General features: G+C 41.7%; 1 protein-coding gene across 1 annotated transcript in view; it reads left to right on the forward strand.

Moving 5' to 3' along the window:
* Positions 1–1,578: 1,578 nt before the first annotated feature.
* LOC140187869 (double C2-like domain-containing protein beta) overlaps positions 1,579–21,735 on the forward strand; it is a 290,217-nt gene continuing 270,060 nt past the window's right edge. Inside the window, exon 1 of the mRNA XM_072243665.1 lies at positions 1,579–1,914. Coding sequence (XP_072099766.1) covers positions 1,599–1,914 — 316 coding nt within the window. The 5' untranslated portion in view covers positions 1,579–1,598. The remainder of the gene's footprint in view (positions 1,915–21,735) is intronic.

The following is a 21,735-nucleotide window of genomic DNA, read 5'->3' on the forward strand; positions in this document are numbered from 1 at the left end:
GGGTTTCATTCCTTTAAAGCGTGTTTTCAACTTCCCCTGCAGTCTATTTAATAATAGAGACTGGAACTGTTCATAATACTAAAAGATGGCACATTATACTTTTACAGATAACTGTGAGTTCAAGGATGCCAAAAGTTACAAAATTGAAGTTCAGGTGATTATCTTAAAGTTTTGAACTTTTTTTTGGATTTACCATTTTTACTCAGCTTTCTTATTTCTGTTTAAGTCTCTTCTTAAGATTGTCAGATGGTTCCCTTTTACTACTACCATCTGGTCTGCTTAGGGGTGTTGTCATATTGTCTAGCATGCAATGTTCTATAAGATGATGACAAAGAAATTTAATGGAGAGACAGGAGTTTGCAGAAAAATAATGAATTGCATCATGTTTGGTTAAAACAAGCTGCTGTGGGTATGAGAAATCAGTAACCAGAGATTACAAACAAATCATTTAATTCAGGAATCATGAGCTGAAAAGGTTGGTAAAGTTGCTTATTAGCACATGCACCTAACAATTGGACTGTTTTTCTTGTAGTTCCTACATTCTTCACCACCGGGTTGTTGGAGCATATTTTATCCATTGTACTCTTTGTTGGGACAGCTGTTTAAATTCACAGCCAGAGTACACTGCTCATTTGATTAGTGAGAACATGCTGAAGGGTTAAAACTGCACTAGAACTTGCTGTAAATTAACCTACAGAAAATACCAATCTGTATTATGTTATTACTAATATGGATACAATTGTTTCAAATTTTGCTTTTACAGTGATGATAGGATATTTATATTAAGCTTCTAATCAATGATAAAGTCAGCAATTTGAAAATGTTTGAAGTATAAGAACTGATTTTTTAAAAATTGTCTGCTCCAGCTGCATTTTGTGTGTCTTCTATTGATAAATTCAAAATCTGTTTGTCCTTTTCACAATATGTTGCTTCTGGCATACCACTTGACTTATTCTGCAGGCGCTGTTATTTAGCATGACTATCACACTTCTTGTTTTTCTTTACATCATCTGATAGGAGCTACTATGAGTTTAATCCCGATTTACACTACTGTGTGGAATGCCTCAGTTTAATTCAACCAATAAACTGTGGTCGGGTCAGTCAACAGGATCCAGGCTGGCATTTAACAGAAGGCAATTTTATTTAGATGATGATTTTCACATCGTATGGGTTAATCAGAGCATGCTACAAACAGACTCCAAATCTTTTTTTCCCTTTCTTAACCCTCGCACCTGATTTTGCCTTCATTCCAGTGCTTCCTGTTTACTGCTTAGTTGCTAGCCACTGACATCACTGTCTCCACCTCTCCCAATCAATCTCTCATACACGGGGAGAGAGAGAGACACACACACACACGCATTCATAGGCTGAGCAGCAGTGTTAGGAAGATAAGGAGTGTCCGTAGCAGCGAGACAGCATGCACAAGGTTTCTACAACTCAAAGCACATAAGCTTCCTAGCTTAACACTGGCGACTCAGTTCTGCTGTGTGACAGCAGCGCTTCTTACTCTTGCTCCTCTTTGCTCAATTCAAGATTCAGGGTGGCTTTTTCTGTCTGTCTTTCTTTTGCTGACTGCTGTGTTAAAAAGGGTTGCATGCATGACAGTCCGAAAAGGAGAAAAAATGGCCATAAGCATTCAGGAGCATATGGCTATTGATGTCTGCCCCGGTCCGATTAAACCTATTAAACAAATCTCTGATTACTTCCCTCGTTTTCCTCGTGGTCTTCCTGCAGCTGTGAGCCGCAACAACTCTATGCATTCCACCATCAGCCAGCCTTCTGTCACCCAGTCAGAGTCTACAAAAGAGGAGGACGATGTGGACAAATTATTTGGGGCTTATGGATCTGCGTCAGCTGCACCTCCCAAACCTGAAGAGGAGGCTGAAGCTGAAGGCTACGAATCTGACGACTCCAGTAAGTCTGTTAATTGTTGCATTTGTCGTGGCATGCTGTTGCTGTAAATGTCTTGGGTTTTCTTTTGCGAGCGTGTAACATGAGTCTACACTTGATAATATTTAGGATGCTTCAGTAAATTCGAAAGCAGATATTTAATCTTTTAAGTAGTTCCGAAATTCCAGTTAAAGGAGGACGGACTGCCAAGTGTTAAAGTTAAACTTCACTAATGATAACTTGATTGAAGAAAGCATCTGCCGTTAACTTTTGTTTTCCCAAGTACCCGTTAGTGATCTAGAATTAGGAAAACACCGTGGCAAAATTCAGTGGTTTCAATTAGTCAGGAAAATATTTAGCACTTTAGAAATAACTGGAAAATGATTTGCATCTCAATTTGCCCAGCCTTTAGCGCTTAACCAGTGAATGGTTCCAAATGAAGGTAATAATCTAATTCTCACTATCGACTGACTTTTCTGAGTTTGACGGTGCACTAGAATTTTTGATCCATCAGCCTCCAACACTAGAACACGCGAAGAGATGTTTTTAAAGTCAGAAACATTTACTGTGCAACATTTTTCTTTGAATCCCACTGCCATTAATGGATCACAGGCAGACTTTCAAACGAAAATGTAAAAATATAGGTACTTGACCTGAAATCACTCACCAGCATAAAACACTCTTCTGTCCAAGTAGAAAGCTGCAGGGGATGCACCTGCTTTGCATGTACTATGATGAATATGGTAAATGGAAGTAATTTTTTACTTGCATTAGGCTAAAATAAAGGAAGCTTTATTTTAGTTTACTACATAGGATCTTAAAATGCAGCAGGTAAAAGTGTGTATCAAGTTACAAATTCTTGTGAAGGTAATGTATTTTTTAGGTTTGATTCTATTAACTGCATTGCTAAAATCATTTTTACTAGTATATCATGCTGCAGGATTAAAAAATATTCTTCTAAAGTGAGCATCTTAATCCTATTAAATGAATTAATCAATTCCCAGCTCTGACAGAAAAAGTGATATTAAAATGTACACTTGGAACCACCACACTCAAATGTGCTAACATGGTCTTAGCTGGAGAGTAGTCACTTTTAAATTTGAATGTATCATTGTTGCTTTCCTATGAGTAAACCACATGGCCAACTTTAGGTATACAAGAATATCTTTATTAATCAGTACCCATTAGATAAAAAAAAAAATCAGGATGTTTATTGGCAAGTTGGCACCGAGTCAGTAGGGTATCTACACTTGTGGCCACTTTATTAACTACCTCCTGTACCTAATGGAGAGGCTACTGAATGTATGTTTGTGGTCTTCTGCTGCCGTAGCCCATCTTGTTTCGTTTGTGTGTTGTACGTTCAGAGATGTTCTCCTGTACGCCACTGTAGTAACACGTGGTTGAGTTACTGTTGCCTTCCTTTCATCTTGAACCAGTCTGGCCATTCTCCTCTGGCCTCTTTCATTAATAAGGTGTTTTTGCTCCCAGAACTATCACTCGCTGATTTTTTTTTTTCATGCCATTCTCTGTAAACTCTAGAGACTGGTGTGTGTGTGTGTGTGTGTGTGCAAATCCCAGGAGATCAGCAGTTTTTGAGATGCACAAACCACCCTGTCAGGCACCAACAATTATTCCACAGTCAAAGTCACTTAGATCCCACTTCTTCCCCATTCTAATGTTTGGTCTGAACAAAAACTGTACCTCTTGAACGTGTCTGCATGCTTTTATGCATTGGGTTGCTGCTATGTGGCTTGGCTGATTTGATATTTGTGCTAATGAGCAGGTGTACCTAATAAAGTGGCTATTGCGTTTCTAGAACTGATGAGGGTAAAAAGCCAAACTTCCGAGAGTCTTTTTAGAATAGCCTTGATGAATTGACTTTCCAACTGATTTTAATCCGAAGAAACAAAATTAAATGTGAATGATGTTATTGATGTATAAATAGTTGTCTACCTCCTTGATTATGCTGGTTTGAAAATGCAGGCAAGCTGGTACAAATGCACTAATCATTTTAGCTGTGTCAATTTGAAAATCCTTGCTTCCCAAGCAAGTAGAATTGCAAGCTGAAAATTATTCAAGTTTCCACTTAAACCTTGCTAGAAATACTACTGATTTTTATACCTGGCTTTGATTTTGGTGATTGTTGGCACTGATTTTGGTGATTTTTGGCACCAATTTTGGTTGAAAGATGGCTTTCAATTCTGTAGCCCCTTTCTGAGTAATATAAACTCAGAGCATTGTGAAGCAACAGAAGTGGGGGCATCAAGCAGTGCTCGGGGAAGAGTTGGAGCTGATAACCAAAAGCAAGATGAAAGCAAGTGATTCAAAGTGTCTTGAAACACAAACACGAGGAAATCTGCAGACGCTGGAAATTCAAGCAACACACATCAAAGTTGCTGGTGAATGCTGCAGGCCAGGCAGCATCTCTAGGAAGAAGTACACTCGACGTTTCGGGCCGAGACCCTTCGTGTTTTGAAGTTGGGAGGAAAGAAAGCAAAGTAAGGTATTGTGAGAAATTACACCAGAATGAAAGCATGATGGTTATAGTCCATGCCACTGAAGGGGGAATGGTGTGTATGGAATACAAAGACTTCAGAGATTGAAATGAGGCACAGAAGCATATAGGTTAGAAGAACACAGTGGTTTGGAGTAACAAGGCCACTGAGGCGAAGTAGGAAGGAGGGCTGGTGGGAAATCTATTAGAGACTTTCTGCATGAGAATATGGATTTCCATGTTGAAGGATGAGAGACTGGCAGTTAGGAAGATCAGCTCTTTATGTCAAGATGAACTAGGCTGTTGTGTTGCATATTTTGCATTGTGGAACATGGGAAGCAGACAACAAAATATCAGCAAGAAACTTTAGATGTAATGAAAGCAGCTGTAGGGTGTAGATGGGGATGATATTAGAAATGGAAAGTGGATGATCTTGTTGATCGCCAGGGCATAGCCATTTGTCCAAAACAGTTCATTTCCCAAGGCCATTGTTTCATAAGCAGGAGAAAGTATTTTATATTATTAATTATGTAATGTTTGGTTAACTTTTTCTGAGGATTATTACAGATCATTGAAGTTAATTATACCTGAGTTAGGCGAGAGATGTGAATGAATGTTAAGAGAAAACATGAGATGTGGATACTGTTTTCCGTGAAGTAGAAAAAAAAATTATGGAGGCTTTTTAAATGCAGAGTTGTTAATGGAGGGAATTGTGGATCAGCAGTTGATTTTAAATGCCTACAGAGAGTGGGGAGTGAGTTGGCAAGGAATTTCACTATGCAGAAACCAGGTAAAGCGAAGGATTGAGGAAAGTTCCAAAGCATCCTGCTCAGCAAAAATGGGAAAATATTAATTCAGTGGTAATGACTTCAAATCCTATTGCACTAAAAGATGTGAAATATTTGTTTTTAACTCTTCAGCATGAATCAGGAAATTATAATGTGCTTGTCAGAATCCTGGAATGTATTAGGAACTGGGATTCAGGCTGCCATATTAAGACTTGCCTATGGGCATGGTATGGGAAAAGATGAGGAAGTTAGAGAGTTAGATTAACTTAGTTACATCAGGAATGATCTGGCCATGTGGCAGGGAAAGAGTGATCTGTAAAGCTTAGTTAACATATTCAACCATAAGAAACCTTTCTAAAGGAAGAGAGAATTCAAAGAATTTTAAAGGACCGAACTTAAAATTGTACTTTACATTCACTTTTGATTTGTTTCCTATAATAGCCTCAGAACTCAGGTCATCAGATTCAGGAACAGTTATTATCCCATAACCATCAGTATCTTGAACCAAGGGGATAACTTAACTCAACTTCACCTGCTTCATCAATGAAATGTTCCTACAACCTATGGACTCACTTTCATCTCATATTCTCAATATTTATTATTTTTGTATTTGTACAGTTTCTCTTGCACTCAGACTGTACACCCAGTTGTGCAGTCTTACATTAATTCTATTATGGTTATTGGAATTATTGCGTGTGCCAGCAGGAAAATCACAGGGTCGTATATGGTGACATATATGTACTTTGAACTTTATTTCTATGTCGTGTGTTTGTTGCTCATGTCGGATGTTAATATCAGCCAAGCATATTTCTGCTTTTTGGTGCTGTAGGTGGAATTAGATAGGTTAATAAGCTCTAGGATATGATGATTTTGGAGAGTGTTTGGTGGGATTGAGAAAGTATTGCAATGGGATTTGGGGAATGTGTGACAGATGGTGTAATTGCAGGGATCTGGAGGGGAGGGATCAGATGGGTGGAAGGAAGTATAGTTGTACTGTAGGTAGTGAGGGTGTGCTGGGTGGTTGCTTCGGAGGGGGTTGGTGGGTTATTGGATTGTAGAATCAGTGAAGGTGTGATGGATTGGGATGGGAAAGTGATGCAGTTGGGTTGGTTGGCTGATGAGATGAAAGGCTACAAGAAGGATGGCTGGGATGGGCTGAGGGAGTTTATAGTCTTGTTAAGATGAGATGTGAAGGTGTGATTGGTTGTGAAATGGTGGTTCTGGTTTATTGTCACATGTACCAAGGTACAGTGAAAAGCTTGTCTTGTATATTGTCCATACTGATTAGATTAATGCATAATACATTGAGGTAAAACAACAATGTTGAATAAAGTGTAAGTGTGCAGTGCAGATAAATGGTAAAGTGCAAGATCATAATGAGGCAGATTGAGGGCAAAAGTACTTGAGGTCCATTCAAGAGTCTAAAACAGTAGGATAGAATTTGTGCTTGAGGCTGGTTGAATGGGGAGAAGAGCAAATGTCCAGGGTGGGTGCAGTCTTAAACATGGGTAAAGGAATATTAGGAAACTGAAGTGTGCATAGGATAAGAGTAGATTTTTGCCAGTTTCAGCTATGTGTCCGTCTGAAGGAAAGTTCAGAAAATAAATTTTAATGCATGTTGTGAGATGAGTTCAGAGTTGGCATCTTAGCCAACCTCAAACCCCACCCCCACCCCATCCCTATCTCTACCTGAAACCATTATTGGCTATCTGGCCTGTCTAATGGTGTGCTGTTCTGGAGCTGGCAAAATTATGTTTTCCTGTCTCCAACAAGAGCAGTGAAAACTGTGAAGTGAGAACCTACATGTGGGTAATTGCCAGTTCTGTGCCCATTCATCTTTTGGATAAGTCATGTAAGAAATTATAGGCAGTGGAGAGAGAACAAAGTAATGATTAAAGTATGGATTCTTGAAACGTGGTACGTGCATTTAATTAACCTCTTCTAAATGTGAATTTAGCTCTTAGGTAGGTGAAAGTTCTCATCTGGGAGTTTGCCTAGGAACTGAAGTTCCTTTGTGCATGCATTTCTGCATGTCACAGGAGTTAACTAGCGTCTGCTCAGAGACTGCATGTAATGATCATTATCAGTTGCTTATGTAGTACCATAAGAGAATTAGACATCTCAATTTTCATTTTATTTAGAGATACAGCATGATTTGAAATGTATTGAACAATTGTATCTTGACTATCCAATATAGAAACAATTTATAAATTCCCAGTGCTCAAACAAAACTCGCATCTAATTGCTCAAGGTTAAAGTCTGTTGTCATAATGTGTTTTCATCATAGCCTCAGCAGAGTTTTAGTATGACATTTATCTGTTCCATTATTGGCTATCTGAAACTTGAGTCAAACTTCTGTTTATTCAAAATTGTCTATGTATATTTATTGTGTGAAAGCTGGGTTGAGATTTGTTGTTATGTACTTAGTCTAAGATTGTTTGTCAGAAGGGAAACTCATTTGCTCTGTTGTGTTGGCCCTCTTGTCAGCATTGCAGGCACCTTGTTCCACATCAGTTCACATCCAAACTTATTCACTAGGGGCTGCACTTAAAATTATGAAACCTTGAATTCTGCCAATGAGCTTTCTGTATGAAACAAATTCCAACTCCAGCTTCCCTAGGGTAAGCTATTGATTTCAGAAATTTAAATTCTGCCAATGATCTCAAGGTCAAATATTAAGCATTGTTTTTTTAAAAAATGGTAATAAATGACATTTATGACTTCTGTTCTCACTTGCTGAGTTGCATCTTGCTGGTAGGATTGCTGTGCCAAACACTTCAAGTTCAAGTTTATTGTTATTCGCCTTTATCAGGACCAGGGTTAATATCATTGGCATACATTGTGAAATTTGTTGTTCTGCGGCAGCAGTACATTGAAGTACATAATGAAAGCTATATGTTATGTTATTAAATAAGCAGTTCAAAGAGGGAAAAATACTGAGGTAATTGCCATGGGTCATTTTCCATCTAAAAATCTGATGGTGGAGGGGAAGAAGCTGTTCCTTACATGCAGAGTGTGTGTCTTCAGGCCCCTGTACTACCTCCTTAATGCTTGCAATGAGAAGAGGCCATGGCCTGGGTGATGGGGGTCCTTGATGGATGCTGCCTTTTGAAGCATTGCCTTTTGAAAGTGTCCAGGATGCTGGGGAGGCTACTGCCCATGATGGAGCTGGCTGAGTGTGCAACTTTCTGCAGCTTTATCTGATCCTGTGCAATGGCCCCTCCACACCAGACAGTGATGCAGTTAGTTAGAATGCTCTCCACAGTACATCTGCAGAAAGTCGCCAGTCTTTGCTGACAAACCAATTCTCCTCAAACTTCTGATGAAACATAACTGCTTTCGTTCCTCCTTTGTAATTGCATTCGTATGTTGGGCCAGGATAGATTGTCGGATGTTGACACCCAGGACTTGACAGTGCTTGCCCTTTCCACTTCGGATACCTCGATGAGGACTGGTATGTATTCCCTTGATTTCCTCTTTCTGGTCCACAATTAATTCCTTTGTCTTACTGACATTGAGTGCAAGGTTGTTGCTATGACGCTACTCAACTTGCTCATCTATCTCACTCCTGTATGCCGCCTCATCACCATCTGAAATTCTGCCAACAATAGCTGTGTCATCAGCAGGTTTATAGATTCTGTTTGAGCTGTCACGAGCTACACGATCGTGTGTAGAGAGAGTAGAGCAGTAGGCTAAGGATACATCCTTGTGGGGCACCAATGTTGTCAGCAAGAAGGAGATGTTAATTCTGATCCACAGAGACTGTGGCCTCCTGGTGAGGAAATCAAGGGTCCAGTGGCAGAGGGATGCACAGAGGTTCAGGTTTTGGAGCTTGTTGATCAGAACTGAGGGTATGATTGTGTTGAACACTGAGCTGTAGTCAATGAACAGCAGCCTGTTTGTAGGTACAGGTTGGCCTTCACCAATCCGGCACCACTGGGACCTGAGGAGTGCCAGATTGGTGAAAATGCCGAATTACAGAAGGATCACATTAAGCATAATCAGTGCCGGATTATTGAAGGAACCGGATTACGGGTAGTCGGATTAGTGAAGGTCGACTGTATTGCAGTTGTCCAGGTGATTCAAGGCAAAATGGTAAATCAGTGAGATTGGATCTGCTGCAGACCTGTTGTGGTGAAAGGCAAATTGCAATGGGTCCAGGTCCTTGCTTAGACAGAAGTTGAGTCTAACCATGACCAACCTCTCAAAGCACTTAATCACAGTAGATGTGAGTGCTACTGGGTGACAGTCATTGAGGCAGATCACCCTACTCTTCTTGGGCCCTTTTGAAGCAAGTGGGAATCTCCAACTACAGCAGTGAGAAATTGAAGATGCCCTTGAACACAACCACCAGCTGGTTAGCATAGGTTTTCAGAGCCCTACCAGATTCAACATCAGGGCCTAATAACCCTATAAAAAAAATATTCTGACATCAGCCTCTGAAACAGATCTTAGGGTTGCGAGATGCTGCAGAGATTCACACAGATGTAGTTTTATTCTGCCTTTCAAAGCATGTATAAAAGGCGTTGAGCTCAACTGGGAGTGATTGATCACATCAATTCATGATAAATTTTGTACGTATGTATACTGTCAAATGAAACGGTGTTTCTCTGGACCAAGGTGCACAACGCAGTGCATATAACTCACACATAACACAAAGTAATATTACCACAAATAAGAAAATAATTTCCAGAAGATGTGTTTGCAACACAAGTTTACAAAGTAAGCAGTAAAACACTACTGGTGCTTCATAATTGAGACCTGGCTGGTGGCAGGGAGTTCAGTAGTGTCTCAAACTGGAGGAAGAAGCTGTTTCCCATCCTAACAGTTCTTGTCCTAATGTTACGGTACCACCTGCCTGATGGAGGGGGGCAAAGATTTTGGGATGGGATCCTTGAAATGCTAAGGGCACTGTGTATGCAGTGCTCTGGATAAATATCTCGGAAGTGTGGAAGAGAAATTCCGAGAATCCCCTCAGCAGTCCTTGCAATCCTTTTTAGGGACTCCTGGTCAAATTTAGATTAGATTAGATTATGAGGACATGCAGTCCTCTTTTATTGTCATTTAGTAATGCATGCATTAAGAAATGACACAATTTGTTCCTCCAGAATGATATCACAGAAACACAAAACAAACCAAGACTAAGAAAAACTGACAAAAACCACATAATTATAACATGTAGTTACAACAGTGCAAAGCAATACCGTAATTTGATAGAAGAACAGACCATGGGCACGGTTTAAAAAAAAAGTCTCGAAGTCTCTTGAAAGTCCCAATATCTCACACAGACGATAGAAGGAAGAAAAATACTCTTCCTGCCATGAGCTTCCAGCGCCACAAACTTGCTGATGCAGCACCCTGGAAGCACACCGACCATAGCTGACTCTTGAGTCCGTCCGAAAACTCCGAGCCTCTGACCAGCCCTCTGACACTGAGCACCATCTCTGCCGAGGGCTTCGACCCCGGCCCCAGCAACAGGCAGTAGGCAAAGCCGAGGATTTGGGGCCTTCCCCTCCGGAGATTCTCGATCGCACAGTAACAGCAGCAGCAAAGCGGGCATTTCAGAAGTTTCTCCAGATGTTTCTCCGTGCTTCTCACGGCTGTCCCCATCAAATCAGGATTGTGCACGGCATCCTACTTCACAAATATGATATAATTTCCGAGTGGCCGTGCGCGCTGCGTCACGCTGCCATCTTCTCCTGCCTCCTGCCTTGCAATTCCCATACCAAATGGTAATGCAGCTGGTCAGGGACCTCTCAAAGGTGTTCCTTTTTTAAAAAAAAAAAAAAAAAAAATTGGTAAAAATAGTTGGGGTTGGAGCCTTATTAGTCCCAATCTCCTCAGGAAGTGGAGATGGTGCTGTAGTTTCTTGGCTAAAGAGGTAGTTTAGAGGAAACAGGTGAAATCATCCATTTTGTGCACTCTGAGAGACTTGGTACTCCTAACTCTGTCCAAGGAGGAGCCACGTATATGCAGCAGTGACGGGTGTCAGCCTGCACCTTCCTAAATTCCACAATCAGCTCTTTAGTCTTGTCCACATTGAGCTCAAATTAAATTGGTGTAACTTGCACCATCCTACAAGATGCTGTACCTCCTCTCTGTATGCCATCTCATCATCGTTGTCTTGGCACGGGGGGAAGATATCAAAGACTAAACTCAAGTTAGTTCTGTAGCTCCATGTCCTGGCCTTGATAGGTTGGTGAAAAAACAAACTCTGGAGCTCATTGGCAGCTGGTTGACCAACAAATGGTGGCTTTACCCTGACCCCAAATAGATGATGGGAACCTGTTGATTCAAGATGAGAGAACAATCTGAAGCCAGTGACTCTCATTGTCCATTGCATGACATGCATCAGTTTTCGAAGTGTTATGGAGGTGCCTAAGCATCCAAGGGTAAAACGTACTTGTTGATAATGGCTGGAAGCCCAGCACTCAAATTGTATTGAGATTCCCTGTCACTTTAGTGTGCTAGCACAGCTTTTGTTTGAATGAGGAAGGCTTTGGGCCTCCATCAAAGCCCATATTCCACAGGGTAGTGGTGGTCTTTGCCCTCTTAAGTATTCTGAAACCCAGACTGCCTATTACAGAGACTTCAACACAGTGGAATGGTACAGCCAATGTTGTCTCTACAAAAATCCTTTAAAGGATAAACAAACTGACGTTGGTCTTACCACGGCATTGAAGCTCTAATCATACCCAACTGGCCACATTGGATAGGTGATATCATTTTCATGCCCAACGTTGGACCTTAGAAATTTGCACTCTTGTCTAACCTCTGTCATGGAAAGAGGTTACCAAATGGGCAGGGGTGGAGATTCAAGAATGTGCCCACAGTCTCCTTGAAGAAATGTAACATCCTCATCCTGGGAATCTGGCACATGACAGATTGAAATGGAGAAGGAGCATTTGGGATGGGATTGAGAACCTAGAGGACATGGAAGTCCTGCATGAATGATGCAGGGTGTACGCTACCTACACAACCACTGGGCCCCATCAGCCAAGTCCCTCCCCCACTTGTGGAAGAGTGATTCATTCCACTGCAGTACCGAAGGCTGTCTTCTCTATTTCTTAGATTTCCTTATGACATAGAGGGGCTGCATTTGGCCTAGTAATCCCTTTCCTCACTTATTTCCTCCATAAACTATTCTCTGTCATGTGTTGAGCAACTCCACCCAGATTCTCCTTCCATTCACCTACCCTGGTGCAATGTAGGTAACCAATGAACCTATCGACCAACACGTGTTGTGGGGAATATACAAACTCCACACAGACAGCTCCCCAGTTCAGAATCTTGACTTCGCTCCCTGAGTGGTGAGGTGGCAGTATCACCTGCCCTTGTTCTCCAATTCTTGCTATCTCTCTCATGATTACCTGCAGGCCATTACTGGCTATGCATTGTCCACAGAAATTAAATGCTCTTCATTGGCAAAGTGCCTGGGTCAGTTTCAGATCACCTGTATCACATAGTCTACATTCTACAATGACAGATGGATATGTCATTTTCTAGGCTAATCTGTTGTGAATATAGTAAATTTAGAAATGAAGAAAGTTTTGACTTCAAATGACAAAACTATTTGTAATAGTGTCTTAAATGTATTGAAGTGGTCCCATCATGCTTTCCTAGTGAATTTTCAAACTAAGTTTGACACCAATTCACATGAGATTTGGATCCGATGAACTTGTGTTGCCTTCAAATGTTAAACTTTAGTAGTATTTTAAATGGTAGTGGGATTGGGAGCATGAGAGAATTAAAACTTAAAGATGGAATGCATTTGCATTTTTTGTTGTGTTTATTATTAGTCCTTTGGAGACTTTATTTTTGTAATATTATTTGGTTAAGTGTCATTCACATGTTGCCAAGCTATGAAACTTTTATCAGTCTAATGGATTCTAATAAGGAATCTATGTAAACATTTCAAAAGATGTGGAAAATTATTTTTAAGTCAATGCACTCAAGAAAACAGGACCAAATTGTCCAATTTCTTGGCAACAAGTTGTAGAGCAGAGTGCTGGGGAAAACCTAGAATAAGAAATCTATCCAGAAATTTTCCAGTGCTCCAGAGTCGGTTGTTAAGTCCTAGACTGAAATTCTTTGTTACTGCCAGGCTTTTGATTGCTATGAATGCCTTCAGAGATCCAAAATGGTAGCTATGGAGCATTATAGCTGATGTAATGACAAGGAAATGAGCGCATGGAGAGTGATTACAGAAGGAACCGCAGAAGGTGGGCAGATCGTTGTATCAAGCAGACTTAATGCTAGTGCGCCAGACTTCCGTCGTTAACTGCATGAGCCTTAAGCTAGAGTGTTGGTTGAATACAAGTTCACTAAGTGAGTTTGAGTGTGTTTGCATGTGTATTGTGGAAGGAGGACACAGGAAATGAGATTGTTGGTGAAGTGTGTATTGGTTTGGTCCTGATGAAAATTGGTGCAAATTGTTGTAAGACACAATCTGAATGAAAGATTTCATTGCTACCAGACTCTAGTTATAAGGAACTGGTGTTGTCATCATTTTTTAAAAATGGATAAGCAGAAAGAAAAGTGAATTAATATGGCATGGATGAAGCAAACCCACAGAACATGCATTCTTGTCAAGGTTACAACACAGAGCTTGACTGCATCGATGAGGAAAATTAGTTGGAATTTATCATGAAATATCTGACAAGCGTCTGTTCCAACATACTTCGAGGGTTTTGCCCTACACTGGGTGGGTCTCTTATGTCTGTAAGTGGCTGGTCAAATGTTAGTTGGGCTGTTTTAACTTGGAAACAGAAGCTGTTGCTGCTAATTGAACTTCCTGTAGGCTGTAAACCTCTGAATTCAGCTTCAATCTGACAAGGCATCCTACGGCTCTTGGGATGGAGAGGATTGGAGGAGGCACATTTTAGAAGGTCATTGAGAAAGAATATTTTTCTGAAACTATTGTGAGCATGACTTCATCCAGAATTCATAGATTCTCTGATGCAGTCACGGAGGTGGGTGTTCACAGAATGAATGAATACCAGGAATGAAGCTGCTTGCCTTAAAAAGCAGGCAATGAATGACTACCTAAGTGAGTCAACAGCAAATGGGAACAATGGCAGAGGAAGTCGAGGCCTCCTGTAGTGCTTTCAGGACCTTCACCAGTGTGAGATGAAATTTAGTGAAGGTTAGATTAGATTATGAGGACACTCAGTCCTCGTCTATTGTTACTTAGTAATGCATGCATTAAGAAATGATACAATGTTTTTCCAGTTTGATATCACAGAAACACAAGACAAACCAAGACTAAAACTGACAAAAAACACATAATTATAACATATAGTTACAGCAGTGCAAAGCAATACCGTAATTTGATTAAGAGCAGACTATGGGCACGGTTTAAAAAAAAAAGTCTTAAAGTCCCGATAGCCCCATCATCTCACGCAGACGGTAGAAGGGAGAAAAACTCTCCCTGCCATGAACCTCCAGTGCCGCAAACTTGCCGATGCAGCACCCTGGAAGCACCCGACCACAGCCGACTCTGAGTCCGTCTGAAAACTTCCAGCCTCCAACCAGCCCTCCGACACCGAGCACCATCTCTGCCGAGCGCTTCGACCCTGACCCCGGCCGCCAAGCAACAGGCAAAGCCGAGGACTCGGGGCCTTCCCCTCCGGAGATTCTGGATCGCACAGTAGTAGCAGCAGCAGCGAAACAGGCATTTCAGAAGTTTCACTAGATGTTCCTCCATTCTTCTCACGTCCGTCTCCATCAAATCAGGATTGTGCATGGCATCCTACTTAACAAATAACAGATATTCATTCCGGAGTGGCCGCAGCACGCTGCGTCGTGCCGTCATCTTCTCTAATTAAGTGGAAATTACCAAGATTTTATTTCTCCTTTACACATCACTGCACCACTTTACCCCTATGGGGTTTTAGGCCTTTGCCTTGTCTACACTGATACCTCCCCCACAAGTCTCAATGGGATATTTCATTTCATCTCCTGCTTGCTTCAACTTCAACACCTTTTTGTTTTCTAAAGTGCAATCGTGAACAATAGCCAGATCAGAAATGCTGATCAAGTCAACTAGTTCCCAAAGAGAACTCCGATAGGCCAATCAGATGGTTCACTGCTGCTCAGTGGTAGAACAGAAATCATATGTACAATTAAGAAATATTAAAGAATTGTAGAAATACTGGAGTCATGATGAGGTCTGCTGGAGAGAGACATTTATACACATGCTGTCCTCCATAATTCAAAGAGATTGAAGGGTAAGGTTGCAGGGTGACAAAACGTGGCAGGAGCACTTGGAACTAAAAACTGATCCCTACCGGGAGAAAACAGCACTTGTTCTTTCCGCACTGTTCTCCAGTAGTGTAAGGACTAAGTCTAGCTGGAACATAACTCACAAGTGCTCTTGAAAGTTGAGTATTAACTACCTACCGACAACCAAGTATTGCCATCCTGGTCCCCTTCATGATAGCTTATGAAGAAGCGTGTGACTTCCCTCCCAGAGATGATAGGTGTTTGTGCACTCGACTCTTGAAGGCTTGGACCCCATCGTCGCAGATGTTGCTAACCACAGCACCTGGAAGGTTGCTTCAAATTCTGATAGCACAGTGAAGGAAGCTTCTATCCAGTGTGTAGGCTTTCACATCAGGCATAGAAACAGCATGAGCAGGCATAGATAAACTTGATCGTGTGGTGCACTGTCTCTCATAAGATCACGGCGTGAAGGTCTGCAGGGCTGTGGCTGGTGTGCATTTCATAAAGCACAGAAGCTGCAGCAACCTGTCGTCTGTGGTGTAAGCTACTGATGGCTAGCTTCTCACGAGCTGTGGCTTCATCTATACCCATAATCCTGAGAGCCTTTCTTTGAATGGAGTCAAGCTGGCGGAGGACACTCTGTGAGGCATTCATCCACGATAAGCAGGCATACTCCATGATGCTTCGTACCTGGGCTTTGTAAACCGTGGCTCTGCCCTCTTTGTCTAGTTTGGATGCTACTTTCCGCAGAGCTCCAAGCCTTTGTCCAGCCTTGTTTGAAATAGTGGGAAGGTGTTTATCCCACACCAACTTGCTGTCAATATTAACACCAAGGATTACTAGCTCCTTCTTTAAATCCAGCTTGCAGATCCCAGAATACAGGTCGGGGTTAGATGGATTCCTCTTCCTAGACATCACCTTCGCCTTGCACTTAGTAGGCTCAAAGGTGACATTCCAGTCATCTGCTCAGGCTTTCATCCTGTCAAGATCCCAATTCAGGCCTGCTGCCACTGTATTACTCTCCCATGCTCTGATTGGTGCAAATAGTGTGGAGTCGTGTGGAGGTATAGCTAGTTACTGCATGCACTAACCAGGTCATCAATGAAGATGGAAAACAGAAGAGGCCCAAGTATTGAACTCTGTGGTACAGATGCATTGATGGTTGAAGAATCAGAAGCCTGACCAGAGATAACAGCTTTGGTGGTCCATCCATGAAGGTAGCTTTGCAGCCATCTAAGCAGCTTTCCAGATATTCCTTTGGATCTCAGCTTAACACAGAGTCCATTATGCTAGACCTTGTCAAATGCTCCTTTGATAACCAGGGCTATGACACACACTTCTCCACCTTGGTCTAAGAAGGTGTTCCACATGTGCGGTAAGGTGATGAGATCGGCTGTACTGTGATCAGGTCTAGATCCATACTGCCTACTTGAAATTAAGTTTTTACGGAGTAGGTAGTTCTGAACTCGTTTGTGGACTGCTGCTTTCTTCACAGCTTGTTCCTTCCCATGGCTGCTGTGGCTGTTGCTCCAATTTATCAATGGGCACTATTCTAACCTGCAGCAGATATGCTTAAAACGGTATAGCAGGTCAGGTGGCCACAGCTCTCAATGTCACCTGTGGCTCATTTAGTAGCACTCTTATTACTGAGTCAGAAATTAGAGTTCAGAACCCACTCTAGCCATTTACTAACACAATGATCAGCCTAACGTTGCTGTGCTGTGGGTTTACTTCACCATTGGAGGCAGTTGTCTTTCAGAAGGGTTGTTAAAACCTTGTGAGCATTCTTTCACACAGCGCTGATATACCCCTTGGCATTATTTTGAATTAAAGTGGGGGAATTTTCACCATAGTCCTATCAATATTAATTCCTCATTCTAGGTCACTGTGGTAGAGGATCCAGTTGTGAACAACAGGCAAATTGCTGGAGGAACTCGGCAGGTCGCGCAGCATCTATGGAGGGGAATAAACAGTCTACATTTCAGGCGAGACCTTTCATCGGGGATGGGAAAGGAAGGGAGCTGAAGCCAGCAATGTGTTGTGTTTATCCAATCAGGATACATTGCTGTTTGTTGGGGGCTTTCTGTGTGCCAGCCAGAGAAATAAAATGCAAGGCTTGGGAGCTTAAAGAGTGGATAAAGTTGCACTCAAGTGGAACATTTTTTTTTCCTGTATTTTTTTTTTTACTGAATGACTATGGATTGAGTGGGGAAAATTATTTTGAGGGCACACCTTTATCTATTCTGGCTTGATAAGATTTGCAGATTAAGAAGTACCAGGGCAAATATTGTAATAATTTGAGAGGAATTTTTGACAGCTTGCTTGCTTTGCTTTCATTTGCTGGAAGATGATATTACCATGATATAAATTTTAAATGCATCTGTCTTTTCCATGTGCGCTGTGTGATGCTGTCATTAATTGTACTTGCCATCTGCTCCTAAGTACCACACTCCCCTATAAGCAGATAGTGGTGATGAACATGGGTAAGGGAAATGAGGGTCATGGGCACTACCCTTATGAGAAAGAACTTTAATACCACTGGTGACGTTATGCTCCCATATCCAAGTTCCACTAGAATGCAAGTTCAGCTTGGTTCCGATTCCATAGCACGTCAGTCTGCGTATCATTTCGTGCTGGAGAAGTTAAAGCAGGACTGGGAGCTCAGTGCCACCCTGTGTAACCCTAATTCCTCCAACTTCGGTATATGAACCGAGTCTTGAGCTGGTGGTCATAAAGTTTTCCTTGAATAGATACAAAGCTCCCACAAGATTTTGCATTTGTATAATAACTTCAGTGTCCTTAACACATAGCCTGTGCTTGCTCTGCCTGCATCTCTGAAGCACCTGTCCCTGTGACCTCTCTAACCCACTGTGGACTGGATTTGTACAGGATAGTCCCTCTGTTCCAGTTCCATTAAAACTGTGACGAGCATTAGTGCCACCTTTGACTGGCTCAAATCCACAGCAGTGCTGCTTTAGAGCTTCAAACTACTGTAACCCTAGTCCATGGAATCTTTCACATCTCAACTGTAATGGGTGTCCAAGGGGATAGCTGCAACATTATCTATGATAAGTGCAGATAAATAAAATTCTTACAGAGGCATTTAATATAAACTTGTCAGAAGATTGGAAGCTAAAATTAATACAAATCAGTGAAATTCTGAGCAAGTTAAATATAAATTATTCAGTAATATACTTTGAATAACAGGAAGCAGCCATTGAACACTGGGAAGGAGAGGTGAATTAAAAAATCCTAGTGTGTAAGTAATTGAAGATTAGCTTGGTCGACTTTGAGTTTGTACACCCACTGGGTACAAAATGAGCACAACTGGAAAGCACTGCACCATGTAGCTTTTCATTCCCAGACTGTTTGTACAAGCCTGTATGCACAGTTACTATAACCTGGACTCTATGCTTACTGGGATTGAAGATTCAAAGCCACAGCCTGTACTACATACCCTGTAGCTGGGAAAGTGAAAGGTAACCTTGAAGGATGTGGATGGTTTGCTTTCATCGTGGAAGTTAAGAGTACAAATCCAGGCAATCACTACTATACGAAATAAACTTCATCATTCTTTTCCAGAAGCTGTTGTAGGAAAATTCCTCAAGCCCAGGGCAGTTTCCACTTTGGAACAGAGGACGATGAGAGATGATTAGATAGAGGTGTACAAGATGAGAGGCATTGATAGTGGATAGCCAGTGACGTTTTCATAGGGTAGAAATGGCTAATGCAAGAGGACGTTACTTTTAAAGTGATTGGAGGAAAGTATAGGGAGGATATCAGAGGTGTGTTTTTTTACATACAGTGGTGACTGCCTGGTACACACTACCAGGAATGGTGGTAGAGTCAGATATATTAGGGACATGTATGTGACTTTTGGGTGAGCACATGGATGAAAGAAAAATGGAGGGCTAAGTGGGGGTTGAGGGTTAGATTGATCTTGGAGTAGGAGCATCAAGGAAGCTCACCTCTGTCCCAGACTTTTATCGCTGTACCATTGAGAGCATACTCACCAACTGCATCTCAGTGTGGTATGGCAATTGTCCTGTATTGGACCGCAAAGGAAACTGCCCAGTCAAAGTACCCAATTGCCCACCATTGAGAACATCTACATAAATGCTGCCTGGGCCGGGCAAAAAGGATTATCAAGGATGCATCTCACCCTAACCATGGACCTTTTACTCTCCTCCCACCTGGTAGGTGCTGCAGGAACCAACATTCCCGCACCAGCAGGCACAGGAAGAATTTCTTCCCTGAGGCTGTGACCCTGCTGAACCTCAACACAGCACTAAGCAGTATTGCACCCATATTGTACTGTCTCAGTACTTTTATATTCGTGTGCTGTGGCATTTACTTTTTATTCGCAGTTATTTTGTAAATAACACTATTCCTTGTATTTCTGGTTAGATGCTAACTGCATTTCATTGGCTTTGTATCTGTTCTTGGCACAGTGATAAAGTTGGATCTGATCTAATCTTAAAAAGTTCGACATGAAGGACCTGTACTACCGCAGGTTCTATGTTCTTCCTTTCATGATTGAAAATTTGCTTCCACATGAAGTCTTTTATTAAGGATGAGGTTTTGGAGTACTTGGAGACCAGAGATGAAATAAGTAAAGTCAGCATGGTTTCTGTCGAGGGTAATCTTGCCTGACAAATCTGTTAGTTCTTCAAGGAAGTAACAAGCAGGGTGGACAAAGGAATGGTTGTGGATGTCATTTACTTGGATCTTCAGAAGGTATTTCATAAGGTGCCACACATGAGGCTGCTTAATAAGATGAAATCCTGTGATGTTACAGGAAATGTACTGGCATGGATAGCCGAATGGCTGACAGGCAGGAGGCAGCGAGTGGGAATAAACAGGACCTTTTCTAGTTGGCTGCCAGTGACTGGAGGTATTCCTCGGATCAGCTTTGGGGCCGCTACTTTTCACAATGTTTGGCAGTGATTTGGGTAAAGGAATAGATGGCCTTGTGGCAGAGTTTGCGGATGATACAAAGATAGGTGGGTAGTGGTGAGGAAGCAATGCGATTGCAGCAGGGTTTAACACTGCAGGGATCAACACAAGTACACCTCAGGGGTGTGTGCTTAGCCCACTGCTCTACTCTCCGTATACACATGCCTGTGTGGCTAAGCATAGCTCAAATACCAGCTACAAATTTGCTGTCAATACAACCACTTGGTAGAATCACTGGTGATGAGAGGGTATACAGGAGTAAGATAAGCCAACTAGCGGAGTGGTGCCACAGTAACAACCTGTCTCTCAATGTCAGTAAGACAAAGAGCTGATTGTGGACTTCAGGAAGGGTAAGATGGAGGAACACATAACAATCCTCATAGAAGGATCAGAAGTGGGGAGAGTGAGCAGCTTCAATTTCCTGGGTGTCAAGATTTCTGAGGATCTAACCTCGTCCCACCATATTGATGTCATAAAGAACGCAAGACAGTGGCTATAGTTTAATAGGAGTTTGAAGCGATTTGGCATGTCAACAAATACACTCAAAAACTTCTATAGTTGTACTGCGGGGAGCATTCTGACAGGCTGCATCACTCTCTGGTATGGAGGGGCTACTGCACAGGACCGAAAGAAGGTTGTAAATCTATTCAGCTCTATTACCTACAAAGTACCCAGGGCATCTTTTGGGAGCAGTGTCTCAGAAAGGTGGCATCCATTATTGAAGACCTCCAGCACCCAGGACATGCCCTTTTCTCACTGTTACCATCAGGTAGGAGATACAGAAGCCTGAAGGCGCACACTCAGCGATTCAGGAACAGCTTCTTCCCCTCTGCCATCCGATTCCTAAATTGACTTTGAAGCTTTGGACACTACCTCACTTTTTTTTAATATACAGTATTTGCTTTTATGCATTTTTAATAATCTATTCAATAAATGTAATTTGTTTATTTAGTTTTATATTATTATTATTTTTTCTCTCTGCTAGACGATGTATTGCATTGAGCTGCTGCTAAGTTAACAAATTTCACGTCACATGTCGGTGATAATAAACCAAATTCTGTTTAGACAAATGGAAAAATTGGCAAAAAAGATGGCTGATGGAATACATTGTTGGGAAATGTATGATGCACCTTGGTTAAAAAGAACAATAGTGCAGACTATTATCTAGATAAGGAGAAGGTTCAAACATCAGAGGTGCAGAGGGTCTTGGGAGTCCTCGTGCAAGACTTCCAGAAGGTTAATTTACAGCTCGAGTCTGTGGTAAAGAAGATAAATGCAATTTTGGTATTTATTTCAAGGGGAATAGAATATAAAAAGAAAGGAAATAATGCTGAGGCTTTATAAGACAAGTCGGGCTGCACTTGGGGTATTGTCAAGTTTTGT

The sequence above is a fragment of the Mobula birostris genome, chromosome 25, assembly GCF_030028105.1.
Source record: "Mobula birostris isolate sMobBir1 chromosome 25, sMobBir1.hap1, whole genome shotgun sequence".
Classification (NCBI taxonomy): domain Eukaryota; kingdom Metazoa; phylum Chordata; class Chondrichthyes; order Myliobatiformes; family Myliobatidae; genus Mobula; species Mobula birostris.